The sequence below is a fragment of the Atractosteus spatula genome, chromosome 19 (assembly GCF_055471065.1).
Source record: "Atractosteus spatula isolate fAtrSpa1 chromosome 19, fAtrSpa1.hap1, whole genome shotgun sequence".
NCBI classification, from domain to species: domain Eukaryota; kingdom Metazoa; phylum Chordata; class Actinopteri; order Semionotiformes; family Lepisosteidae; genus Atractosteus; species Atractosteus spatula.
Genome location: NC_142724.1, coordinates 7,455,570 through 7,483,530, shown reverse-complemented (window position 1 = coordinate 7,483,530; position 27,961 = coordinate 7,455,570). Strand labels below are relative to the sequence as shown.

Below are 27,961 nucleotides of genomic sequence, written 5' to 3'. Positions count from 1 at the left end.
CTCCACTTCCAAGAGAAAATGTTCTAAATCTGACATTTAGTCCTTTCATATTTGTTAAAATGCTTCCAGCAATTAACAGACGATAAAATTAATTTTAAAACTTAAAAAGCAGAATTGCAATACTGCATCCAAAACTGGACAGCAGACATTCAGAATTGAGTTCTATCAACAGCAACCATTCATTTGCCTTTTAAGCCAACATCTGGTGGCAGTGTTTGTGTTTTGGTCATTTATCTTTTTATGAACCCTGAAAAAGACATGAAAAGGTCGACACTTTCTTCCAACATATAAAAGGAACCAAAGCACCAAAAAAAGTTACCTTGGCTGGCGTTTTTGAAGGTGTTTTTTTCTGAGCTTTTAGTTTAGGTTTTTCTTTAGGTTTGGGTTCCTTCACATCGGTGAGAGTTTTCATTGCAGCTGCAGCGTGTCTGAGAATGCAATCGTTACCACAGTAGACCGAGTCTGGCAAGGCCTGGTTGGTGCAGCCTGGGCCGATGCACGTGGGAAGTGTGCTAGCATCAACAGCCTGTAAATAAACTCAGACTAGTTAAGACCACCACAGATGGCACCCGCGCCAATGCAAGACTGCCTTGTACTTTTCATACTGTTTTCCATTCTTTATCAAACATTCAAACTTAAGTGATGAAGTGAGCTCAGGAAACCTTCAGTTACCTCCCCATTAAAGAGATACTGAAGCACCTTCACTCTATTTAAATGCATTTAGAAGCAAAAGTGGAATTTCTCTGAACAAAGCAGCTTCAGGCAGTGTATACATCTTGAAATCTTTTAGATATATGCAGTAAAATATCTACACTACATGACACTGCATTAGTGTGAAAAAGCACATTTACAGGTTTGAAAATGCAAAAAACAAGCATTTTCACATTTATGAAAATCAAGTGAGATTTATAAGTATTTAACATAAAATAACTTAAATTAAAATTCAATGATTTTGAACTGAAACTGCCTAACAAGAAAACACGTCAATAGTTCCAATTTAAAATAAATGTTTCAGATAAAAGATAAAATTACATCTAAAGACTGCTCTAATGTTCTAAAAAGTATCTTTAAAATGCCACTAAGGATCTTTCAAAATAAGGTAAAAACTGTTCTGTGACTATCAGTACAAGACGACAGACGAAAAAATATTAAAGAGAACTTTAAAGATTAAAAAAGCCAAATACGTACTGGCTGGAATATTTTGATTTTCTTTTTCCCACTGGGATTGGTAGCTTTCTCTATTCGCCCTTTGATTCCCTGATCTTCTGTGGGCTTCTCAGTTCCCTCAGGAGTGGCAGTTTGTTCTGAGGAGCTCGTCTGACCAGGCTTTGGAACGACCTGCTTCTCCTCCTTGGAGCCGCAGCTGTCGGAGGACTGGCCCTGCTTCACCGTGCAGTTCGGGCAGATGTAGTCCTCCCCGTTCCTCTCCAGAAGACGGCCGCGTGCCTCCGTGATACCCACGCAGTTGCCATGAAACCACTCCTCACAGCGATCACAGCAGATCATAAACCTGATTGTACAACAGAAGCCTTTAAATTCCAGGACAGCTAAAACTACAAGCCATCCCCCTTTCATTTAATCAATAGCAGTTATGTTTAAAGATGGTTATAAAACAGAGAAGGAGACTACTTAAGTGCAAGTTATCATCCCATCACAGGGGAACAGTTAATCACTAAGTTTCTTCAGTTTACAGTGTTTAAAAGCTTAAGGTAGAACGTCAAAGTTGCAAGAATGGAAAAAAGATCTATATTTCAACAGCTGCAGTATTGCAGACTACACTTAACACATTTTAATCATCCTGGAGCTTAATAGGACTTCTGGTTAACCTCTGCAAGCCCTCTCTTTACTCCTTATCCTGTCTTCATTCGTGCTTGCACTCTCTGTAGCACCTTCACTGCATGCCTCAGAGCAGCATGCTGATCCAATCTTAACGGTAAAAAAAACTCAGAAGGCTCAATAATGGAAGAGGAAGGGATATATGACGCCATCAATCTACCCCTCTTTAGAAGAAGCAAATTGAATAACCAGCTGACTCAGGAATTTGCCAGTTTTAAAGATTATTTTGTAGCTATCCCTATTTCAAGTCACAAAACAAAACATAAAGCAGTATGTACCTGTTGTTGTGCTTCTGCCGGCAGATGCAATAAAGGGCATTTGGGTCATAGCCCTCGTTTTCCGATTTACTGGAAGACGGTCCCTTGTCCCCTGCGTTTTTCACCCCTGATTTGGTCTTGTTGACTGGCGAGGTAGCGTCCTTTCCTGCTCCATTCCCAGGGCTGCTGGAGAGCTCTTTGCTGCTTGGCTCAGGTGTAGGTGTCTCACCGATGTCATCTGCCTTCACCGGCTCCGTCTCCACCCCTGCCTCTCCTTCTGTGCGCTTCTTCCTCAGCTGGTTCTGCAGCTCCTTTAGCGTGAGTTCGTTGTCGTCATCATCGTCAGAGCTGCTGTCCTCCGTGCCGGAGCCGCCTTTGCGGTTTTTCTGGCTGCTCTGTTCTCTGTCCGGAGACCCTTTTGGGTCCGCGCCGTCGCCGCTCGCCTTGGCCTCAGCGGTCCCATCGAAGCTGGCCTCCGACGCCGTTTCCGTGTCAGTGGGGGGCTGAGAGGGTGGGTCAGAGTTCTCCAGGCTGACCGGCGCACTCCTCCTCCCACGCCCACGCTTGGCCGTCGACAGGAACTCCTCCATCTTGTCAGTCCTCTTGGACTGACGCCCGCTTCGGCGCAGCGGTGCATTCCCAGAGTCCTGGCTGTCTCCATCTCCCGGTATCTCTCTCTTGGCAATTGTGGTCCTTCGGAAACCCCAGGTTTTTCTGAACTCTTTGCTTGTAGGCTTGACAGACTTGCCTGCCTCCTCTAACTTCTCCGAGCTGTCATCGTTCTGCTCCTCTTTTTCTTCCACCGTCGAAGCTGTTAAAAACAAGATAAAATGCGTACAGCAAAGCTAAATACAAAATCTTTAACTTGCTTTCTCCATTTTCAACTGACCGTAACTAGAACTCCAAGACCTTTATAAAGCAACAAAGACCACACGGTAAAATTTAAATTCCTGACACCGGCAGGCAGCGTTTTCTTCAAAGAAGCAAGTACGAATATGAAATAAAGCTTGGTTTCAACTTCCTGGCACTTTTCCGAGCATTAGTATGTCCCTTTTTTCTTTATACATTAACCACTAGTGCACTACTTTCCTAAAAAGTCAAAAATAGAAGCTGTATTAAAAAAAACAAGCAGAATGACAGTCAAGCGGGATCAAGAACAATGCTGTGGAGATTACCTTGAGAGCTGACATCCAAAGGATCCTGGCTCTGTTCAGACTCAGGATTTAGAGATGGCTCAGACCTCTCATTGTCCTCCATAGCTGATTAGCTATTATTTTCAAACAGAAAATCTGCAATAGAGACAAATAATCAGTCAAATATTTCCCACTAAAATATTGCATAACTTTTAGACATTATGGCAATGACACTAAACAAGTGACTTGCTTTAACAAAACCGGCACGCACTAAACAAACTCAGCGAGGAATACAAACAAGCCACAATCACCCGTGTGCCCACTCAGCATTCACAAAATGTTCAGGGTATTATTACCAGTTTCCATTGTACATGAGCCAGGCAGACAGCAGTGTGTCAGTGATCATCACGAGGCATAAAGATTATTTATACTCGAAGCATCTTTAATTTGATGCTACTTTTTATTTTGTTTTAACCACACCTTACATTTGTGCTTCTGGACATTCTAACAGCTGATAAAAGAGTTATAAACTATGATGCAATGTGCCATCTTTCTGATGGAAAAAAAAAGCATGTCACCCACAACCTGAGCATGCATATTTCCTGAAAAGCAGCATAACTTTATGTTTGAAGAAAAAATATTCAGACTGTGATAAGGAATTAATGAAAAAACACCCCTGAAAGGAAGAAATGCTACAAGATTTGATGTCCCAGAATAATACAGAAGGTGCAATAAAAGACTGATTACATAAGTTTTAAACTTATTCTGCCACAAGTTGTTCTAACAGTCATTTTCAGAACTGACGTTTAATAACTTTGCCAAAAGATACAAATACAACTTATAATGAGCTTCTGACTGACTTCCATCTTAGAAATTAGCAGTAAATACTTCCTAAACCTATGGACTGCTGTTCAAGATCAGACACGACCACAGTGAAATGCCTCTATTGTGTACACTCCACAAATTTGAGACAATGAAGTGCCACCCTTAATGTAAGTGACAAATGCGAGAACTGCTTGTATAGCACTGACCAGCATGGTCCTTTCACTTTGGGGTTTTACCTAAGTCCTTGCTGTTGCCTTGGCCTGGAACTCTTTGCAGGTCTAGATAAGGCACACTAGAGGAGGACAGGAGGGGATCTGTGTCACTCAACATAGTCCCCAAAATACCAGCTGTATCAGATGATCCAGCACTGGCAACATAAAGGTCAAATAGTTGGAAGTTAATGCCTGACTCCTCAAGCCCTACAACCAGTTGCTCAAGCTGTACAACAAAATTTTGAATGAAAGGTATAAAAGGACAATAGACACTACATGAATAGGTCAAAGCATTTGAATGGGATTTCCAAATCATTTCTTAACACTATCTGTATTACAAAAGAAAACCAATAAATCGTCAAGGATTATAAAACGCAAGCTTTTACTTCATTCAACTTTGCTTAAAGATATGCTCGTTTTAATAACTCTTCACACTACAGTTAAGACATCCATGATGAGTAATGTATTTACTACGTTCACCAACAAAAAATGCAATTTATCAGCTATAAAATTGAGTGCACATTTTCGGCCTAGTATGTCTGTCTATTCACACCCAGACTAGCAGGAACTTTAATCCTTGGGCTAACAACTAGGCCATCACAAGTCTGAGAGTCCTGCTCTGACAAATGAAAACTACACTGCAAAAGCTACTTGTAGTCTGTGAAAACAAAGGGGGCAAATTCACACTGTAAAACAGGACTCTACAATCAAGTCCTGGAGAGTCGCAACCCACTTGTAGCTCACACTAAGTAAAGCAGAACCTATTCAATTAAGAGACCTCTGGTCATTCAGGACTAAAGGTACTTTGACCAAATGACCTCTAAATGTCTTCATTTGGTAAATAAGCTGTTTGACCGGTTAATTTGTTCCAAGTCTTTGGTAATCACTAAGCTGACAATCTCTAATGTCTGCTGGACTGGGGCTCTCCAAGACCAGTGCTGGAGACCTCTTCTCTCAAAGCACTCCCACATCTTTGAATGGCACACTGGACACTGGGAGAAGAGATGGGGTTGTCAAGGAGCTGCCTCTGCCTGGGCTCTGATGAGATAACCTCTCAATCTCTTCATTCAGGAGGTCAAACTCATCACTAGCCTGCTCCTTTATTAAACTGAACTGGGAAAGAAAAAAGAATCAGCTTCCCAGTCTCTGAATGCTGCAGAACTATACAAATTCAGGTAAGCTTCTTCAGATGCTAAACTGTAAGCAGATATCATAGCAAGATATCCTACAATTTACACTTTAGATCTACTGATGGGCATTTACACATTCATGGCCATGAATTTAATCTTGTGCATTCATTACCACAAAATGCAAATTAAGTTTCATTAACAGTCACTGATGATTGAAGGGCCTAAAGTTATTTCTGCTGCCTTTTTGGGAGTTTAAAACACAATACAACAAAAAATGCACAAGATATTTTTAAAATATTTTTAAACTTTTCTCCAAATTAAAAGGTTTAACTGGGCTTTACATTACAGACCAACCCCCGTGTCTAAAAGAATAACCATGGATTGGATGATATTCGCCATTATCAATACTGAGAACCATAATCTGTTAGTTTATCCAAATGGTAAAAAGCAAAACATCTAGGAAAACAATTTTGTATTTTCTTAACAGCACTGCAACATTAAAATCACAAAATACTTTTATACAAAATACTTCCATCCCTAATGACAGATGTCTTACAATGTAGACTGGCCTTTTGGGCATCCCCCACTTACAGCACCTCGTCACCTAGCAAACTCAAGTACACACTTAAAGAGACAACACTCAGTGAAACATTAAACTAAAGGAAGGGGTGTTTGATTTAGCTCTGGAATACACTGCACTGTACAGTCTGGAGGCAGTGGAAGTGTTGCTGCCACGCCAATAGCTAAAAACAAGTGGAGACTGAGAAGTGCTTCTGCACAGAGGAATCAACCAAACAGAGCTCTGACTTGTGTTATTCATTATATTTTATCCTTGGTCTTTCGTCCTGATAGGTTATCTGCAGTCTCTTAAATAAGTTAACATGAAAGGTACCGGGTTAAAGTTAGCACAAAAATGTTGATGGTACTCTTTGAATTTTTACTTTCTACTTAGTGTTTTGCTTTAATTTTAATAGCAAAGGTGGCGTTAGGAATTCTGAATCATTATTTACAGAGGTTGATTTCTTTAGTAACGGTATGGGGCAGTTAATAGGGTAGCATAGGATATGCTTCTAGTTTTATTAGCTGGAGTGGCCAAGCACACAAGGTTATGGCTGTAGCTAATTATTCATACTTCTCACGGTGCTGGAAGTGACATCATGACCCTACTCATTAACAGACCGTTCATGCTTTATACTTCTCATAACCTGCTTAATACATTCTGAAAATGTACAAATTGCAAATGCCTTCACAAATCACTTTTTCCAGCATCAAAACCTAAACATCAACATGAATTGGTAGCAATTATATAGAACACTGTTTTCCAAATGAATGCTTAAAAGATTAACTAAAGCATCCAAATGTGTTTTCCTTCAACAGACATGTTAAGTGAATTTGTACTGGTTCAGTTGCAGTCATGACATATAAGGCAATTTTAATGCCTGAACTACAGCTATTAAGTTATATTTCATAACAATAACCATTATTATAAGCTTGTTTCCTTCTCTGCAGAACACAGTTATGGACTTTGTCTCCTCCTTGCGCTCTACAAGATCATTTATTGTATATAAATATATATAAACATTTCCAAGTCTTCTCTTTGAATTGTGCTAAACTGTTATTTCTAAAGCAACAGTTAATTTTAAATGTTTTACAATCTCATGTAGAATTTAATCAGACGCCTGATGACCAGGAATCAATGCATGTTTTCTAGTCCTTTAGATTTTTGCTTAATCAGAAAAAATCCAAATTTGATCTACACGACAACCAAGACCGATATTTTAGAGACATGTAAAAATGAAAACTCAGGAGTGGGGAAAAATGTTTGAACAAATGTTCTTCCACTTTTATATGTTACATCTTTAACCCATGAACTTCAGCAAAGTAGAAAATGTACTTACTTCAGCAGTCAAAACAAAAATCAATTTAGTAGTTTTATATCATTCCAAATGTAAATAGCAAACTGTCTATATCTCAAGTATAGCAGGCAGTTCTTAACATCCAATCAACTGACGAAACTGATCAAAACACATTGCAAGAAATTACGAATCGACAACTTAAAGAATGTGACTTTTTGTACTAGTTTCAGGTATAAAAAATATTAAAATATCAAAATTTATATAATAGCACACATTGAATTCTATAAATCTTCTATCAGACTAGAACTCTGTACAGCACAAAAAATAGTTCTTTAATTGAAAGCAAAATAGATAAATGCAGAAGAACATTTTAGATTGCTAATTGTTATTTTGAGCATTTGTACAAGATTCTTCTTAAATTTTGTTTTGTACATGATACACCACATAAGAAGCCCAGGTTTAAAAACACTAAAAAGTACATTTTCCATAAACACCCTGATCTATAAGTAGCAACAGTGCTCTCAAAAATGAAGTAGAATGTATGGCATTGTTTTCCAAAAAACAAATTAAAGGACAATTATTTCCCAAAGCAGCAGGACTCAGTGATGAATATGGTTTGTCACTTCAAATCAGGACAATCTCATAGAGGATATTATATATATAAATTGATAATTTACATAAAAGTATTGTATAAAATTCACGACAATTCTGATAATACTGTCAACTCAACCTATGCCAACAAATTCAACAACATTTTAGGAGACAGTATCACTGCAGAGTGTGTCCTGGATCATACCCAAGTCCCATCACTGTATTATGCATTGCAGTAGAACTGAGGAGTATTGGTCAGGGCCATGGGCTCTTAATCAGGTTTAGGGACATGGGTTTAAATCCCAGATACTAATGTGTTATTTAATTCTGTTCTAATGGGAAGTTTAAGGCACAGCAAATTTTAAATTTCCTTGACTGACTTATATTATGTTACTGTCCTACAGAAGAAAAAAAAACAGAGACCAATCCTTGTACAGACTCTATGAAATGGATGGGACATAATCCCACAAGACATCAAACTGGTACAAAACATGTGCAGCAGTTGTGCAGTTTGTATGACTGCAAAACTGTCTGCACATACTTCTAGCCAGTGACTTTTCAGTCCTGATAATGACAAATGTTAGTCAGCAAAAAAAATTACTTATTTCAGTACATCCAATACAAAAAGTGAAATTGCCTGCAATTGCAGGTGATGTTTTTTTATGCTATCTAAATCACTTTGATAAAGAACTGCATACCCAAATAGTTTGCCTTACAATACTAAACCATCAAAACTACTTCTGCCATTTTTAAATGGCATTAAACAGTCAACACTACAGCTTCAAATCACATACCGAAAACAAATCATGAAATTCAGTCTGAAACCAATGAAGAGGGAATACGATCATAACTATTAAACACTCACAATTTTAACTACAGCCACAGCGATAAGATACAACAAATATACAACATACCAAGCATTTAAGGCATGGTACAGCCTACCAGCTAGAAACAGATGTACTAACAACTGAATGAGGCTTCGATAAACAGGTTTTTAAACCATAGCGACAAATACTGGCGCAACATGCTCAGTGGCTTGAGAAGTTCATGCTTCAGAGGCTTATATTATCTTTTAAAAACCCGCATGGACTTCAGTCAAGTAGCAGACAACTTATGGCAATTAGCTAAGGATGGAGCAATACATTGATTTAAGGATAAATTACCTTTGGACCATTACCTGTACTCACCCTGTTCAAGGATGTTATACCGTGCATATGGCAGTTTTGACCCGACTCACTAATTTTGCCTGACTAGTGCATTTATCCAACAATCATGCCGAGTCATAAAATAAATGCCAAAAGTTTAGGCACAATTAAAACTGGATTGACTAAAGAGCAGTTTAGAATGGAAGTCACCAATGGAAAAGGCTGTTGACAATTACTGCTTAAAGTATGGAAAGAAATTCTAATTTGAAGGTCAGTGAGACCTGCTAGATTTTATGTTTTGGATGCTATTTTACACATTCATTTGCATTTTATGGTTTGAATTTATCTGCCCACAGAAAACGATACTGTTATTTAATCAACTAGTCTACATACAATACATTGACCACATTCCTTCCCCTCCTCCACTTTAACACATGCTTTATTAGACACTTATGTTCAGACTACTGTTCTTTAAAGGTGGAAACTGCATATTATAAGGAAAAAAATGAAAATTTTGTAAGGGACAGCAGTAATTTACTACTCGAGAAATATGACACATTTACAATCTATAGGACTGGACTTGTATTTTAAAAGAGGGATATTTAACTGTCTGGCAAATAAGGGCTCATTAACCAGCCAGGTATAATCCCTGAACACAGAAACACAAAATGGTTCATGTACTTGCACCCCTCACCCCCTCTGCAGAACTAAGCAGTCAATTACATAAGATGCCATCCTCAAAACAAATGGCATATACAAGTCTGCCTGTAGACGTGCACACTCTCAGAAAATTCTTTGATAAACCTTATTGCTAAGGTAAGCTCCATTCCCATTTGTTAAATCTTCAAAGCAACTACCAACTCTAATTCCCCTTATGGGGAAAAAAAGGTATTTACTGGGACTGATCCCAACACTGCTGCATTTAAAACAATCAGCAGAGCTATTAGTTACACTCGCAGTGCCCTACTGGCAGTAAGGGTGCAGAGTGACCACAGAACTCTTAATCAATCCTTCTGTGTTCTGCTGCTAATATTTCACAAAGTTTAATAACCTACGTTTATCAACATCCACTTTATTGAAAACAATTTCAATTTTTAAGAAACAGACATAAGCCCAGAACGCAGCTGAATGCTCCAAATAGTACAACATAAAGGTCTTTTAAAAGGTAATGGACTGAGTTTGTTATACTGCAAATCATACATTCATAAGCCCAATGCTTTAATTCACCTATAGGAAGCCAGGAACACCTCTGACTGATCCATGCAAAACAACTTCAACTTTAATAATAATCAAATAACAAATTAGGTTTGGCAAAATACCCATGACATATTTTAGCAGACCTTCTAAAATTCAACAGATGCCTGCAGTAGAACGCCACTGACTCCAACTCTACAGTTATCAAAATGCCACATGAAGAACAGGACAGCCACAAAGAGCCAGCCTAACAAACCTAGGTTGCAGAGACAGTCCCTCGGAAATCATCTGGCTGGAATCTTCAAAACATACCAAAACTACTTCAAAGTAATGAAAAAACACTTGATACTCAAAGCAAAGACCTTCCTTTTAACTACTGAGCACAAGTAAATATATAACAAGCCTGTACACTTTATTTAATTTATTAAATATGTAGTTTACTTGTAATTTTTCCTTTGTTAAAACAAACATTACCACACAGATCTTGAGGTTGCACTTATACAGCAGTGAGCACGTTTCCGTGTATCTTTATAATTTCTTTCTTTTGATCCACCAATTATAGATCACTATAATTTCGGATTTTTTTGTATTGTTTTTTCAGGAGATTCATTACATGTTTAATTCTTGTTTTGCTCTGGATGCTTGCTTGCTATTGCCCATTTATTTTCAATTTTCTGCAGACATTTTTCTTTCATTTGTATTGAATGTGAATGTCTCTTCCACATTTCTTTATTCCAATACACTCGCAAAGAAATTTCTACGGCAAGCAGGCTGATGGAACACTCACTGTTCTCTTGCCACTCTTGTTCAAATCTCCTAAAGCTTATCCTGTCTTATTTTGTTTGCTAGGACCTGAGCTTCTACATCTGGGTCACTGTTCATTTTCTCCTGCGTGATTCACTCATCCAATTACAACTCGGAGAACTTGTATTCACTTCGTTAAATCAGTTTTTGCTACAATACAAAAAACACCAATTAAAAACTTTTTTTTTTACATTATTATATGCACGGTGATATATAACAGATTCCATTCTACCTGGGGAAAAGGGTGCCCCACGTAACCTATTTTACATTTTTCTGTAAAACTTTCAATTAAAAACAATTTTCAGCACTCAACCAAGTACCAAATAATCAAGCAATTAAATAACATTAAACTCGTACATATTGCAAAACATTTTCACTTTTACTTAAAGATCACAGTTACAAAATTGATTTACTACATTTATATTCTTCCAGAAGACAAAACAGACCAGCCATTTTGTTTTACTACACTACAGTGAAGCATCTAGTGGAAATAAAATGTATTTTTAGATCTTCCATCCATCCATTTTCTAATCGCTTCTTCCACTCTAGGGTTGAGGAGAAGCACAATCATATAAATCACATTACATCATTACATCCCTTTTCCCCTACATACATCTCTTACAGTACACTTCAAATAAGAAACAAAATGAGATGCCTATTAATTATTCCAAAGATTACTTTTACTAAAACACTAACAAGCACCCCTCAACATAGTGGTGTTTAAAAACAAAGCTGTAATGATATATCAATAAAGCAATTTTACTCAGGTTGTGAATTATTCATTAAGGATAATTAAGGATTCTGTGGTCATTTAACCAGCAAAGCTCATTTCAGGACAAATCACTATAAAAGATCTCATTCAGTACATTTTCTCAGTTAAGATCATGCATCAAGAGGCTGTAAAAAACATTTAAGTATCTGATGTTAACTATGAAAACTCCAACCAGCTTGTTAGGCTGAGTTTAAAAATTAAAACAGTGAAAAAACAATACAAAAGTGAGGATTTGTCACTGGATGGGTATTCAATAAGTGGGACACATTACACAGAACTAACCAGCAGATGGTGCCACACTCACCAAATGTGTTTATACATTCCCACCATTTTACAATCTACACCAGGCGTGTCCAGTCTGGTCCTTGAAGGTCAGAGTGTTTGTCAGTTTCCATCCGAGCTCAGCTCGATGAGCCAAACCAGCTGGTTACTGGCTTAACTGGACCAAATTGCAGGTTCTCCCAGCTCTTTGGGCACTGTTGATTTATGAAATTACCAGCCCTCCAAGACAAAGATTTTATGTCCCTGACTTAAACATTTCAAAAACAAACCTTAGAAAGGAAATAAAATGTCTGCATACTGCTTATGTAACAGCAGTTTTAGCAGACAAGAAATGTGACAGTTACTCGCCCGACTTGAGCTCTACTTAATATATGAGATGACATGCAGCACCTAGTGAACAGACACACACCTACTCGGGCTCAATGAGATGCAGCACAGATGCACAGCTTGTATTGTTTGTACCCTAACAGACTATGTCTTTCAGTTTCACCTTTACCCCACTGATGTTGAATTTTAACCAAAATAATGAATTTATCGTGGTCATGTCTGCTTAGTAATAGCTGTGTAAATGGTACAAAACGATCATGTTCCGATAACTGTTGCAGTTATGAATGCTACATTTCATCTAATGCTAAGTAAATGAAAATACAAGAGATCAAATATTTTAAAATATACATGAGTACAAAGTCATTAATATGGATCGATATACACACTGCAGTTACCAACAACACAAAAAAATTCAGCACCTTCGGTCCAGTCAATGCTATCATTCAGTGGTCTGCAACAAAGGCAGTTTGTCTCTCTGTTGGCAACCAGGCAACAGAGTTCACCTGCAATATGCAAGGGGAAGCTTACTCTTCACAAAGGAAAGTGAAAGCCTCTCGGACTTAATCCAAATACAGAGGGCAGGCAAATGAGATTCAGAACTAAAAAGAAAACAAAATAGTACAGCTTCTCAACTTGTATCTGTGTATATACCCCATTAATGAAAGGCATAGGGATAATACAATCCTTGTGGAAGATCTAGCCTGTATTTAACACAGTTTTAAATCTCTATTTAAAACTGTATCTATTTTAAATAAAATGATGAAAAGTATTTCTATGACAGGAAAAAAATATATCTAGAAACCCAAATCAAATACCGAGACAAGACAATGACTGACCAGGCATGCTAAATTTGTATGCTGTTAGTGTTCAACAAATTTGGGTTTCAACAGGTACAAGTCATAGGTCATTCTTTTTCACACCTGTTACCCAAAAACCAAAGATGAAAAAATACAAACCTTTTTATTTACATTCCAGGTAGGAAAAGTTATAGAAATGTCCCGCTATGTGTCCCAACTCAAAGTTTCCTGAGCTTTTGCAGGATTTATTACTGCAATTTTAACTGCTCAGCTGAACTAGGTCGTTCAGGAGCTTAACCCAATGGACTGGGGACACTTGTGGGTCCTTCTGATCTATCCTATCATTTGTCACGAAACAACCTCTATCACGAGTTCTAGACCCGGCTATTCTACAAACCCTGTGAAGAACAAGAGAATCCCCCCGTCACATTTCAAGAAGAAATCTAAACTTTAGACATTTACAAATTATTTTAAGGAATGTGTAAAAAAACGACTGCTTTAGAGGTTCAGGCTTAGCTCGTGTTTGGGCTATTTTATTATTTTATATGTTTTACTCCAGAACAATAATGGGTCAGTCCTCAATACGCTCTAAAAACAAATCAGCACAGTCTTGGAGTAGTACACAGTACTGCCTCGCAGATATAATATAATTCCAGGATGCACTCAGCTCGGGGGTGTGTGTTTGTGTGTGGAGTTTACATGCTCCTCCAAATCCGGGTGAGTTGTCACAACTCTCCAGCAAATAAAACGGGCAGGACTAACAGGTTACTACAGACAGCAGCTAAATAAAACCAGACGAGCTCGGTGGCCCATCCCTTCCAATGATGTTCAGAGACAAGCCACAATTCCAACGCCAAAGTTGGGGAAAAAAGGAAGGTTTTAAGTAAATCAGAGCAAGCAACCGTTAATGTAATCAATAAATGAGCAATCCGTCGGTTGACTGGCCAACGTAATCTCTCCAGGGTCACTCCAGAGCGCCTATCCAGGTCGTGCACAAATGACACCCACTTCACAACTATTCACTTTTTTTACTCTCGATTTGAGCCTTGTTTTGAATCCCAAATACGAAGCACAAACATTCGGGCAAATTACGATATTGCAACATCCCTTCCCTCCAAACTGGCACTGGCCTGATCTCTACAAGAGAGCTGCTGCACGGCTCTTCAGAAATCCTGTTAGCTAGCTACGCATGACGTTTTCATAACATCCGTAGTAAAATAAAGCCACAGTTAAATTTGCGAGAAACTCCAACGTCCTACCTCCAGTGACCAACAAATTAATCGGCCTGATCACAACTGCAACCATTTAAAAGTGTTTCACTAACAAAATTCTACCGGGCATATTTAAAATAAGCATTTTATTTAATGTTATTTAGATCTCTATAAATATTTAGACCGGTTTTCGTTGCATGATGCAACGACTCAACTCGTCTATCCGGGTGTTATCGGACAACAACAACCACCAACGCCACATCGGTAACGAAACGTGACTGGTCGTATTAAACAGCACTGCCGTTTGACTTTTTATTGACTGATTTAAAAAATAAAGTTAAGTGCAATCACTCGAAAAGGCATTCGAATTATGTGTTCGTAATCGTTATTTCGTTTTTTATTCAGCAAGACGAGCGCTCAACCCACTTAAGTTAGCGGCCGGCAAACGACGAATTAGGCAAAAACGCTTTCATTTAAAAATGAAATGCATTTCATTACAATAAAACCTCCATCCTACGAGTTATACCCTAAACGATAAGAAAGCAGGGGGGGTCTCTTGAAGATACTGGGGTTGACGTAAGTCTCATAAATCAAATCGCGTTTAGACCGAACACCAACCCGACCAGGCCTCATGCTCAACAATAAAACACGAACGAGTCTGCACGTCCGGGCAGAAACCTCGAATAACTCAATCATAGGGGAAAAACAAAAAATGAAGGGACCCCACAAGTACGGCAGTACGGTTTAATAAACCTAATAAAATGACCTCTCCTCCTTCACAAATCCAAGTCGCGGGACCCGAGAGGCTTAGCTAGCTGCCCAGCCGACATTAGCCCACACCACAACACACGCTCCAAGCACGCACTCAAGATTACCGAGGAAGACACTACCAAGTTCCGCCGCGAAAACACTCCAAAGTGCTTCGTTTCCACATAAAGACCGAGCACCTGAAAAAGGATATTTGCAAAAAAAAACCGACGACGACTATTCGTACAAAGAGATACCCCCTTACTTACGATCTCCGTTGTTAGTTTCTAAACCAGGTCGTTCTCGGCTCAGTCCTCCATTTTCTCTCGATGGGTCAAAATGACTGTGGAGAAGGAGGGAGGAGGAGGAGGAACCGTCAGCAGACTGACTTCCCTGTGAAGAACAGTCAGATGCCCCTGCGAGAGTTACAGCGACACCTCCAGGCTGGGAGTAAGAACTAGTTTTCAATATCGCGCACCTGATTTCCTGTGAAATCTGTTAGAAACTTAGATAAAGCTAAGAGATATGTAGTCAGATTTTATGTGTACTGTTTGTTACAGATATACAAAATACAGTCAATTTATCAGGTAATTAGTTATGTTAAGAAACAGGGGGTGTAAGAAAAAACACGTCTTATGTTATAACAGTATAATATGTTATAACAAATGATGGCCAACAGCAGATGAACAATTGTCTGTGAGTCTTTAACAACTAATGAATTAAATATTTTTAGAAAACCTGCAGGATTAGACTTGGACTATAGATCTCAAAGGGAAAATGTAATTTACAAGAATCAAAATACAGTTTATGTACAGTTCTGGAGACTGAACCCTGTGAATGCAAAAATATTTTTTTCTGAATGCTACAGGCTTGAAGTTTTAGAAAAAAAAGATTCACAGATTTTGTTATATAAAATTTATAGTGACATTTGTGGTTCTGAGAATGAATGTTTATGCATTTTTTATGTAGTTTATATTCTGTTTTCACACATTTTGTACATAAAATTCCAATAAACACATCGGGATTGTTGCAAATAAAAAAAACTGCAAACTATCAATTGTTCACCTTTTGTGAATTTATTTCATAATTAAAATCTTCCAAACTGTAATTAAAACTGTTTATAAAAAAAAATTGTTGGAACACTATTCACCTTCATGCAATGCAATTCAAGGAAAATGTACACGAAAAGACACAAAGTAATTTATATATATATCTTTATTGTTACCTTTATTTATTATTGTGACGCTGTTTGTACTAGTGAGGTCATTTTGCTCAGTGTAGTAAGTCACATTTGTATACATAGGGCCGTTATCATTGGAGGTTTCCTAAAATCCTTTATCAAGAGATGACTTTGCACTACCAATTGTGCTTACAAACTTGATGTTTTGACTGGCTTTCACACCTGTGATCCTTCCAAATCAACACTCAAAGACTACAGAGCTGAGAAAAATTGTTTCTGCCAAATCAAGCCAAATTGGAAGATATGATGAACAACTTAATGATTGTGCTTAAAACAGACTTCCAATAACAAGGAAGGTTTTGTGCATACAGCCAATATATGGACTGTGCAATTGTACTAAAACAAGAATTTCTTGCAATACATTGTGTGATACATGCAGTGTACACAATTAAGCTCCATCTGGTCCAAACTGGAACCAGGTAATTAAAATCTGTTTTGCTACCTGTAAACTCTCTCATGATGTAGTTTGATCTTGAATGAATAATTGAATGAACAGTCAGTGGGTTTATTAAACGATAAGATTGTGTGTTATTAGGGCATAATGGTCACCACTTATTCAGTATAATGAACATTTTTAATTAACCAACGATTTTAATATAAACTGTACAAATAAAATAGGAAGAGATTTCTTGTTTATACTTTAGGTCAAGCAAGTTTCACAAAAAGGGCTTGTGAAAACAACTCTTTACAATAATACTATTCATATTTCTTTCTTTATAATCAAAAGAAATGAGCCAGAATTCAAAACTGTACAGCAAACCAGACATTTCAAGTTTATGGACTAGTATAATAATCTCTTTGCTTTAATTTTACAGTTCAAAGAATCAAATGCAATAGTGTGTCACAGAAAGTGTCATACTGCTGTATACCTTTATTAATAGTTTTTAATTATCCCATTTCCACTACTACAGTTTTAATATGTAATTACTGAGAAAATGTTGAGTCTAAGGAGCTTATTTTAATTTTACAAATCACTCTAAACTTCAACCACCCACAATTTTTGTTGGAAGTATGCAGGAGGCATTTCCAAATAAACTCACATCCTCCTAAAAAAGGTACTCTACTACCAAACTCTTTCATCAATATCTTTAATCTTGTAGAGAACATACATACAATTCTGTGGCAGAGAATAAAATTCAGCATAAATATTCATGGTTAAGAAGAACAATTTTCCACAATGGAAACTTTTTTTGAAGTTACAGGAATGCCAGAAATATCACAGATCCCATTCTACACTGTAGCACAGAACAGATCTTCGAAAAAATAAGCCTTCAGGCTGAAAAATGTTTTTACCATCACATGGAAAAGGCTTAGCATTCTTTTAACATTTCTGTCTTCATTATTTTTATCTTTTTTTTTCTCCCAAAACTGTACACGCAATATAATTTTCCAAAAATACTCCCATTATTAAAATTCCACAGTTGGAATGCTCAAAGTAATCTGCATGTTTCAAAATAATCTTTTTCTTAGTATTGGGATGTTTTGATTTATATTACAATAGACCAGCAATCTACACTAGTATTCTTAAATGTGCAATATTATATATAAAAACATTTTGAAATAAATCACAACATAAATGCTTAAAATGTAATTAGAACAAAAACAAACATTCCGTTATCAAGGGATCTTTCTTCAAATATCTCAAAGCATTCAAACAATAAACTGTTAAACAGATGAATGTGGATGAAATTGACAGTATGTTTATTGACATAAAAAACTGCACATTATTTACAAAGGAATAAAAGAAAAAAACACACCACATGGAGCTCTGCTCATTAAACAATGTTACTGCTATACAATGTAGTGTAGCCCTAGGTTGTATATACAAATACACAATCTCGTCAATTCCTCCAGGTCGGTACACAGCAGAGCATGTTCACATTTTTTTTATTTTTCACATATTTCTTTTTTAGTTCAGTCTTTCTGCCTTACACACATACACTCAGATCATGCACTCTACCCTTCTGTGTACTCAGCCTTACACTCTGCTAGCAGAACTGGCATTGCTGCCACAGTCTACTGTATTTGGGCTTGCATGATGATAGTCCCAGCAATGGGGCCAACTACTGCAGAGAATGACTACCAATAATAAGGGTTTTGCTGGGAAAAGAAATAAAAAACACAAGAAAGACACTTTAAGATATTGTATCTTATATACAGATTTGTTGGGTTTTTTTGCAGCCATAATATTTTCCCCTACAAGCAACACTAACAAGTACAAACTTTTAAATGGAAATCTACAGTGCGGAAGTCTTAATGCACAGAACAACAGCTTTCTCATTCTGAATAGCAAAACGGCTTGCAGAGGGCAACCAGACCTCTGTTAAGCATGTCAAGGAATTTCCAACAGTAAAAATTATTATCCAAGTCCTCTGAAACCTGATACACAAGAGAAGAGTAAACGTACACGGGCCTACACCTCCAAAATGCCGTGGAATTCCACAGTCAAGACCACGTGGATTCTTAAATCAGAAGCTGTGTGAAAAGAAAATCAGGAGGACGTCCCCATTTTTTCTAGACAGTTTAAAAAAAGGAAGGAGTTTCAACACCAAATGTTCATGGACTGCCGTGGAAACAACCGCTGCTGAAAATGGGATATCTCCTGTTGCCTGGCATCCTGAAGTCATTGGAGCACAGAGGAAAACAAGATGAAGACGCTGAATTAAAAATTTAACACTTCAGTGTCCTAATTAAAGGAAACAAAGCAGGCAGTTCCACGTCATATGTTTAAAAAGAGTTCCTGCCAGAGCAGAGGCTGCAATTCAGAACAGCAGAGGGAAAACAACATTTACTTTCTACACTTACATGTTACATTTATCTCCTGCTTGTCATGACGTTTCTAGCAGGACAATTTAAGTATTTATAGTGTACTACATACACATTGATGCACAGTGGTCTTTAAATCTATAAAGCTTATTTTGAAGTTGAAAGGTCCGTACATATATAGGCTTTTTTCCCCCCCCAAACGAGCACATTAAAACTTTGCTTTCCACACCCTTCTCTTAGGAATCCCGCCCTATCAGTAATATCCATTGATGAGAATAAGGCTCTCAGCAGATGCTTTCAGACCCCCAGTTTTTTTTTTTATTTACATCATGTAAACACAAAAGCTGTAAGACAGCTTACTCGTGTGAAATACAGTCACTTTTTGTTTTCTTTTCTCTGTACGGAGAAATCATACCATTACATAAAGTTTAACATTAACAGTCACCACAATGGAATTATGAGACCCCAATCAGAGAGTTTGTAACATTAAAAGGCAGCTCGAACAAAGGGCTCAGCGGACATCCCAATATATTTTCACAACGCATCTATCAATAGAAAAGACTCATCCGGAACACACAACTCAAGCCCTAGCTCTTGGAAGCATAATCATGTGGTCATGTTCAAGGCAGAAAAATATGCTCTAGGTAAAAATGTCTTGTCTTGTTAAAGTGTTTTACATATAGTTGTCTTTTTGTCAGAATAGTTTTGATGCAGTCTGCATTAAATTCTTATCATTTAAATAGATTTATTTTTCCGCAGATATAGATTTTTTTTATAGTTTGGATCCACAAAAGGTATGAGGAAATAAAACTGAAAAATAGCACAAAAAAAAATGCAACATCACACAATATTTCAGTGTTGAAATGTAACCAATTTACAATATAAATGGAGTCTTCAGCTAGTTACATAATGATGGCTTTTTTCTAAAAGATGCCACTACCGGATAAATTAAAATAAATAAAAGAAAAAAACAGCTTAGCTCTATGAAAGGTTTATTCTACACAGTATGATCTAGTGTGCATGAATTTTCTACTTCCTAGGTGTTCAGAATTTAGGACATAGGGAGTCAGTAATCTGTGGTACCTTTACCAACATAACTGATATGACGCTTCTCACACCTGTTGTTACCTGCCAAGGCAGATAGCCGATATGAACACTTCAATATATTTTAGGTCTTCAAAACTTGTATAACAAACTATTTTGTTTTTCAGTTAAAATAGTGGATTGATCTTTGCTTCAAGCTATTATAAGTTTTAAATTGCATTTGCCCATAGTCAGCTTATTTCACTTATATCTGCCAGAGAAGTTCACTCAGATCTCTAAAACTACCCTAACCAGTTTAATCCAGCCACTTATAGATCTAAACCTGAAATGTGGAGGGCTCATTCAGACACAATGTACTTGTAGTGAGTTAGAACAGCACAGCTTGGAATTGAGACACCTCAAAGGGGGTAGATAATACTAAAGTTAATGCCAAGATCTAGATAATGCAACCGCAATAAGACAAGTGTGTCGGGAAAAGAGGGTGCAAAAAAAGCAAAGGTTTATAGCTGGATTATTTTCAGGAAAAACCGTCCCACTTGGGCATCTTCAACAACATGTTTTTTCCCCATTAAGTCACAATGCAGTCCTGTCAGAGCTATATCCGAGCCATAACTCATAAAGAACCTACCCCTTCCTGTGGAGACACTAGAATAAAAGGTGACTTAATGACTTGGACTGGCAGTGTACAGTATGCAACTGACATAGAAGTCAAACATTCCCTGTTCTTGAGACAAACAGGAACTATTTTTAAAATCTGGAGTGCCTTACCTTCTTACTGTTCAGTCAACTTTATGATTCAGTTATCTGTATCCTATGTCATGGAATAAGGCTTCCTGTTTCAAAGTATCTTAGGACATGAGGCTCTCCATCCATAGAATTAGAAAATAGAATCAGTCTTCAGGTTTGACACTACAACTTCCATATATGAATTACAGATTTTCTACTTAAAAGTGGAAATCAGTTTTTCTGAATTGTGTAAGACTCATTAGTTTTGATTGTACATTACACACCTTACATTACACCTCTTCCAGTTCTGTAATGACCAAATGACATCTTAATGACGAACCAAGGGGGTTGTAAATGAAATATGATTCTCTGGTTGTTAATACTGAATTCAGAGAGTATTTGCATTCTCAGATTGGCATGAAAAAAATGCTGCTTTCTTAAAGCCTGTCCTGAATAAGACATTAACACAGAATACATACAATGATAAATGTTGCAAAGTTGTTTAACAAAGGTTAGGACACACTGACAGAGACATTGTCCTTGTTTTTTTCTGCAGTTGAGTCCTTCTCAGTTGGTATAGCTGTAGTTTCTGTTGGTGAAGAATGAGAACCTGTGGTCTGTCCAGAGGTTTTGTTGTCTGGGTTGACCTCAGTTTCAGGTTCTTGCTGAGAAGCAGTAGCTGTAAGGAAATAAGTGATATTAAGTATGATAATAGTGGGAGATATGCATTTGCTGTCAAACTCAAACATCCCTTGCCGCTTCAAATAGTACAATGAAAAACATTTCAAGTCCTTAAAAGTCTTCTCTCAAAACTACAACCTAAGGATATTAATTACATAATACCTGATTTCATTAACCATTAACTTTAACTCTGACCTTTTTATATGAAAGACAGATTAATATACAAATTTGATACACTTACCTGGACTACACCAGCATTAACGGTATCTTTTTCCTTAGACCTCAACAGTGCCCTTACTCATTAAATTCATAAAATACACAAAGTATACACATAGTATCAACTGCCAAACAGAAAAGTAGCATTAGAAGTGATTAATCCAGCCAAGCCTGGCTTTAAAACCTTACAAAAATAACAGGTGGTACACTGCTGACAATAGCAACAAATTATACAATTTAGACAGATCACAAATCACAGTAGCAGAAAAATATGATCTACTCTAGATCAATAAAGAGTGTTCTCTAGCTCATTAACTATATCTGTATGAATACAGTAGTATTTATTATTATTCAAGACTCATCCCTCCAATTGCATAAGAGATGTTTCAGTTAATTAATTGATTTAAGGTACAGAGTGACAACAGGTACAGAATCGCTCTGCTTGCAACTGTACCTGAAAACAGAACTTTTGAGAACTAAGAGAACAAATCACACTGTTCGTGGTCAGAATAATGTTCCTCACGTCATGCACATGTTTGGAGTACTCGGCTTTATTTTACCTGATTGTGTGCAGGACTTCATGTGCTCTGGCCAGTGAGCCTGCTGACAAGGGTAGTCACAGTAGCTAGTGTTCCAGCAACAGTAGAAGATGGCCTCTTTTTTGCAGTTTGCACACCACTGCTTCTTCTTGGTCTCGTCCACAGCCTGTTGCTTCTCCAGCTCCATCTGCTTTTTGACCTCGGCAATCAGCCTGTCGCGTTCCTGCTCTAAGCTCTGGCGCATTTCTGCCATGGTGAGCTCTAACACAGAACACAGAGGGAAGGTGTAAGGCAACTGCAGTATCAACTTCTAAAACACTAAAGCATAGGTACAAAAATTCAGTTAGGCAAACTATCGTTTTCTAAAATGAAGAAATAACACATTTTTTAATTCCTTCAATGACAAAAATAATTTCAATCTTAGTAAAGTTGACGGACAGTGAGACTATAGTGCTGAATGTTTTAAAAAAACTTATTCGTTATTTGCTAATTTGATGACGTGATCCAGGTCAAATTACAAAACAGCCAATAATACACAAAAGTAAAGACAAACAAGTAGAAACAAGTAAAAATACAAATGAAAACCAACGAGACAAGTATGTACGAGAGATACAGATCCCATGCAAAGCAGTGCAGAGTGAAAACAACACTGGTCAAGTGGTAAAAAACATGCAAGCAAAGAATTAACATTCTTACCAAGGTTGTGCTTCATTTCTGACAATTCTTGTTGATGCAGCCACTGCAATTTTTCAATTTCAATTCTTAGCCGCCGAATCTACATTAAAAATATACAACAGATTTCATATACCAGCAGCATATGAAATTGTGTAAATAACACATTGGTTGGAAATGAACTGGAAATGTTTTCATATAGTAAGAATAAAGTAAATAAGACTTAAATTCAAAAAGAAAATCTTAATCTATTGATATGTACCTCTGCTATGGTGTTGCCTGATGTACTTTTGGAGAGATCATTGTATATTTCAGTCATTGTTCCTTTTATTGCATCCATTATCTGAAAAAGAAAATGACAATGTAACCAGCCGCTAGGCTACTACTGTCAGACATACTGCATTCACTTTATCACTCCAGGAGTCACCATTATCTCCAATTACCTTGTTGGTATATTTGGCAATATCGGCAGCCACGTCAGCTGACGTTGTTGCGATCTGGAAGTCGGTGGTAACAGATGAAGAAGGTGTGCTGACAGTGACAGGCGTGGTGATCATAGAAACGGAGGGAGTGCTTGTCACCAAAGTCACCGAAGATGTGGACGTGCTCTGGGTGACCTCTTTCTGCTGTACAGCTGCAACCAAGGCATAAGACATCTTCACTTTTCATTTACACAGACTGGTCATCTAGCCATTCAAAGAGAAACATCGGGCAACACGACAAGGTCCCTTCAAGTGGAAGATGTCTGGTATTCTTTAAGGCAAGTATTATACTAGGCGTGTGAGGGAAAAACAGCTAAATGTTCTATTTGTTAGCTTCGAAATGTTCTAAACAAAGCTATTATGTGCTTTGTTCTTATAACAGTTAGAAAATGCAGTTAAGAAAATATGGAATTCATATTTTCCCATATGATTCTGGTATCTTTATTTGTTTTAGCTAATGTCCTAACGTGCAATAAATATGATAGTTTTTATATTTTTTATTCTGTTACAAAATAAACAACTATTGTCCTAGTCCTACTACTGATGGGAGTGCTTCACAGTCTCTGTATTTTAGCCTACGACAATTTTTATTACACAAAACTGATTTTCTTTTTATTTTGGTAGGCAAAAACGGCTCATTTGGCTGTGCACTTAGTTGCTGTGCGTCACTGATCTAGATGAGCAGAATGTACTCCTCTCAGCTGCAACCTCCCGCTCAGGTTCTGGGGAGTGTGGTACCTTTAACAGCCTGCCTGGTCTGGTATCGAGTGCTGGGGGAGGGCTGCTGGGGTGCAGACTGTTGCTGTTGCTGCGTCTGCTGTTGCTGTTGTTGCTGCTGCTGCTGCTGCTGTTGTTGCTGCTGCTGCTGCTGCTGCTGCTGCTGCTGCGGGCTGCGCTGGGGCTGCGTCTGCGGCTGCGGCTGGGTGTTCTGCTGCTGGCTCTGGCTCTGGCTCTGCTGCTGCCGCTGCACCTTCTGCATGTGCCACTTCTGGGAGGAAGTCTGAAACTTGGTGGTGGGATTCCACACGACGGCTCGCTGCACTGCTGGTGCCGTCTCCCTGGGCAACAGAGGGCGCTGTTTCTTTACTGCGGCAGAGGAAGCGGTGTTGGGGATGAGGGAGGTAGCAGCGAAAGACACAACGTTGATTGGAATGGTGATGGAAGCCTGAGTGGGGTCTTTAACATTAGGAGCTGAGGAAGCATCGCCTGAAGGCTGTGCAGTGGCACTGGAAGAAGATGGGGCTTTACCTGCAAGAATTTAAATAGGACATCTGAACTCTAAGCATTCGATGTATAAAAATCAAGATGAAGATAATGTAGTAATTTCTAAAAACGTTTAGATACAGTGCATGGGTGGTTTAGTAAATAGTATAGACTGCCTGTAGATGTGCATACTAACCTGATAACTATCTGAGTTAAAGCATAACAAAAATACTTCAAAGTGCTTCCTTAATTACTTAAAAGACTTTTCTTAATGGCACCTTTTGTTGATATGTTAAAGCTACCTTAAATGTGGGTGACTAGAGATGTTACGCAGCAGGTGCATTCTTCGGGATGCGAGACAAAACAAATGTCCTGACTATTCAGTCATTAAAGATCCCACATCTCTGTAAGAGAAGGGGTGATAACCCTGGTGTCTTGCAGAAATTCCAATATCAGTTCGCACAAACTGGCATAACTTCTTACTTTCCAATTTGGTGTTGCATAACGACTGCCCCACCTCACCCACTTCAGCAGAGGGTGAAACAGGTTCCGTACTACACGTAAAGTGCTTTGGGAACTCTAAGGATGAAGAGTGCTATATAAATGCAATCAACCAAGCATTCAATAAATTCCATCAGGATTAATCTGTTCTCCATCTGACGCCTAAATTCACAGCTGCCAATGTTGAATTCACAGTGGGAATGATGACATGACAGTACATGTTTTGGAGGATGTGTGTATGTCGCCTTCATTGCTCCTCTGTTCCTGCGAGTTTTGAACTCAATTTAAAAGTGGGATAGCATGAAAAACAACTGGCCAATTCTAAACTAGAGAAAAGACAACTGTACCGAAGCCTGAAGATGCCAATGGTCCGAAGCAGCAGTACAAACCTGCAGCCTCCGGCTTCACTGCAGACGTCTCCTTTGCTGTGCTGACAGACCCTGGCGGCTCCTTCTTGCTTTTCTTGCGCTCGCGGCCAGCGTGGTCTTCCCCAAGGTCAATCACCAGCTCCCTGTCGGAGTCGGAGTCCACATCCAGGTCCGCCGAGGTGGCCACCCCCTCCTCCTTGGTTTTTGTCTTCTCCTTGGCCGAGTGCTGAGATCCCTTGGCTTTGTCGGAGGGCTCCTTCTTGGGATCGGGGCTGGGCTTCTCCTTAGCAGGCAGCTCAGCCGTTTTCTCCACTGCTGTGCTCTCGACATTTCGCTCCTTCTCCTCACTCTGCGGGGACACTTTGGGCTTCTTTTTCACATCCCTCTCGCTTTTCTCTTTGTCGTCCCCGTCATCCTGACCGTTTTTTAACTTCTGTTCGTCGTCACTCATATACTCGCTGTCACTGGAATCGGACTTCTCCGAATCTTCAGAGTCACTGTGCTCCACCCCTGTGTACACATCTTCAGAAATCTCATTTATCCCTAGACAGTAATAAAATCAAAGCATTAGCACATGCAGTACGTAATCCTAAACAACAACTATTCTAACAAAGGGCTTGTGAACACAAAGGAAGTCATTATATATTTAAAAAACAATGTATTTTAGGAATAAATGAGTTTTGAACTTAAAATGCAACACAGCAAGCTTGAAAAATAAATGATATTACTAAGGATTACTGGTTTGACAGCTATAGCAATAATCATAACAATAATAATGGTTTCCTGTTTGACTTAGGGCAGACCATGGCTACAAAAATAATCTACAGGTGATAAAAATAACAAATGTGAGCATCAACAATGCAGCCTTCCCAGGAATAATATTAACTGAAATCTGGAACAATGCGTGGTTTCATGTTTTAGATATCATAGTTGTTTTATCAAATTCAATGAGAATAATGCAGATTTATCCCATATTCTAGATGATTGCAGTCTGCTGTAATGCACTTGCCAATATCAGAACAGAGAAGGCTTACCCATATTCTGCTAGCAATACCAGGGGAGAGAACAGATTTGGCAAGTACATACCAAGCTGGGCTTTACAGCTTTCGATTGTTTTATCCAGGTTGAGTTGAAAGCGACTCCGAATTTGTCTCTTTGGTGATGTCAGCACGACTGGCGTCGACTGCTGCTGCACAGACTCGCTCAGCTCCTTCAGGTCCATCTCAGCTTTGCTGCGGTCTGAAACAAGAAAAGTATCCACAATGCCTTTGCTCAATGTAGCGCCTGAATATCAGTAAATCTCTACCAGAACAGTTACATCGCAAAGGTATGCAAATGTCACCCTGCACTTGCTACAAGAAACAGCTAGTATGAAAACACATTTTTTGCATTCTTAGTTGACTTTAGGAGATACACCTATTAATGAAAGCGTGCAACACTGGTGTTCACTGACAAAACTAATTTATACATGCTTAACCATGTACGCACATTTGTTAATATATTAGCAATGTACGTACTGTAGCTAAAACACTTAAGAATTCTGCGCTAGCTTATTTTTGTTAATGCCATGACTTCTGTCAGTAAGATTTCTGTCATTAAAAGGATTACATGTGGCAAATTGGACAGAATGGCTTGCACATCCTTTTTATATATATATATTTGTGGGGATTTTGGTTTCTTTTTAACATCTTTTTCAAACATATAGATATGATCGAACAGAATAAACCGGCAAATATAAATAAATGTTCCACGATCCCTTATGACACCTCAGATAAGGAAGCAGTAAACAAATCAAGTAAGCTTAAGAGCGTATGGGGTTATCGTGATGAGAATTTGCGAAACAGTCCTCTAAGCATTACAGTTAACAATGCTTGAAGAGTCCAATGTGCCTGTTGCACTTGAATGGGTTTGGCTTGGGCAAAGGATTTCCAAATAGAGACCCACCTACACAAAAAAGCAACAGTAACACAACCAAATTTCAAACAAAAGGTTTTTCCCCTTCAATGGTGAACTTCACAAAACTGTTTAAAATGTACGAGAAAAGCAAGTATAGCCCTCAGTCTTAAAAATAAGAAACAATAATATTGAATCGTCCTTAATTTTAGCACCTCAACATCAGAGGTGGAGCCATTATATGAAAAATGCATAAAAGCACTTACACACTCAGCCACATGGCCCTAACAAACAAATTCTGAGAGGTGTTAGAGCCTAAAACCTTTCTACAAAAATGATTCAATTAAAAAACTATCTAGGCTAGAATCTGAAGATATAAACTACTCATGCGTTTAAACATCACAGAAGGACTCATCATGGACCCATTCAGTACAAGTACATCTTGGATGGTGTTAGCCATGTTCCCTGTACATGGGAATGTTCATCCTTTTCTTCAGAGGTGTATTCATCT

General features: G+C 38.1%; 2 protein-coding genes across 7 annotated transcripts in view; both read right to left on the bottom strand.

The window, feature by feature from the left end:
* The window catches only part of LOC148817990 (death-inducer obliterator 1-like), a 37,977-nt gene extending 22,484 nt beyond the window's left edge, over positions 1-15,493 (bottom strand). For all 3 annotated transcript variants that reach the window (XM_088937257.1, XM_088937259.1, XM_088937260.1), the window contains exons 1-5: positions 15,389-15,493; positions 3,269-3,382; positions 2,115-2,904; positions 1,189-1,510; positions 320-526 (exon numbers count right to left, since the gene is read on the bottom strand). In XM_088937257.1, coding sequence (XP_088793383.1) covers positions 320-526; positions 1,189-1,510; positions 2,115-2,904; positions 3,269-3,350 — 1,401 coding nt within the window. In that variant the 5' untranslated portion in view covers positions 3,351-3,382; positions 15,389-15,493. The remainder of the gene's footprint in view (positions 1-319; positions 527-1,188; positions 1,511-2,114; positions 2,905-3,268; positions 3,383-15,388) is intronic.
* Positions 15,494-17,429: 1,936 nt separating this feature from the next.
* Positions 17,430-27,961, bottom strand: part of zmynd8 (zinc finger, MYND-type containing 8) — a 28,615-nt gene continuing 18,083 nt past the window's right edge. For all 4 annotated transcript variants that reach the window (XM_088937471.1, XM_088937470.1, XM_088937472.1 and 1 more), the window contains 8 exons: positions 26,644-26,796; positions 25,579-26,100; positions 24,224-24,733; positions 23,447-23,637; positions 23,266-23,346; positions 23,028-23,106; positions 22,353-22,592; positions 17,430-21,574 (listed from right to left, as the gene is read on the bottom strand). In XM_088937471.1, the coding sequence (XP_088793597.1) occupies positions 21,408-21,574; positions 22,353-22,592; positions 23,028-23,106; positions 23,266-23,346; positions 23,447-23,637; positions 24,224-24,733; positions 25,579-26,100; positions 26,644-26,796 (1,943 nt within the window). In that variant the 3' untranslated portion in view covers positions 17,430-21,407. The remainder of the gene's footprint in view (positions 21,575-22,352; positions 22,593-23,027; positions 23,107-23,265; positions 23,347-23,446; positions 23,638-24,223; positions 24,734-25,578; positions 26,101-26,643; positions 26,797-27,961) is intronic.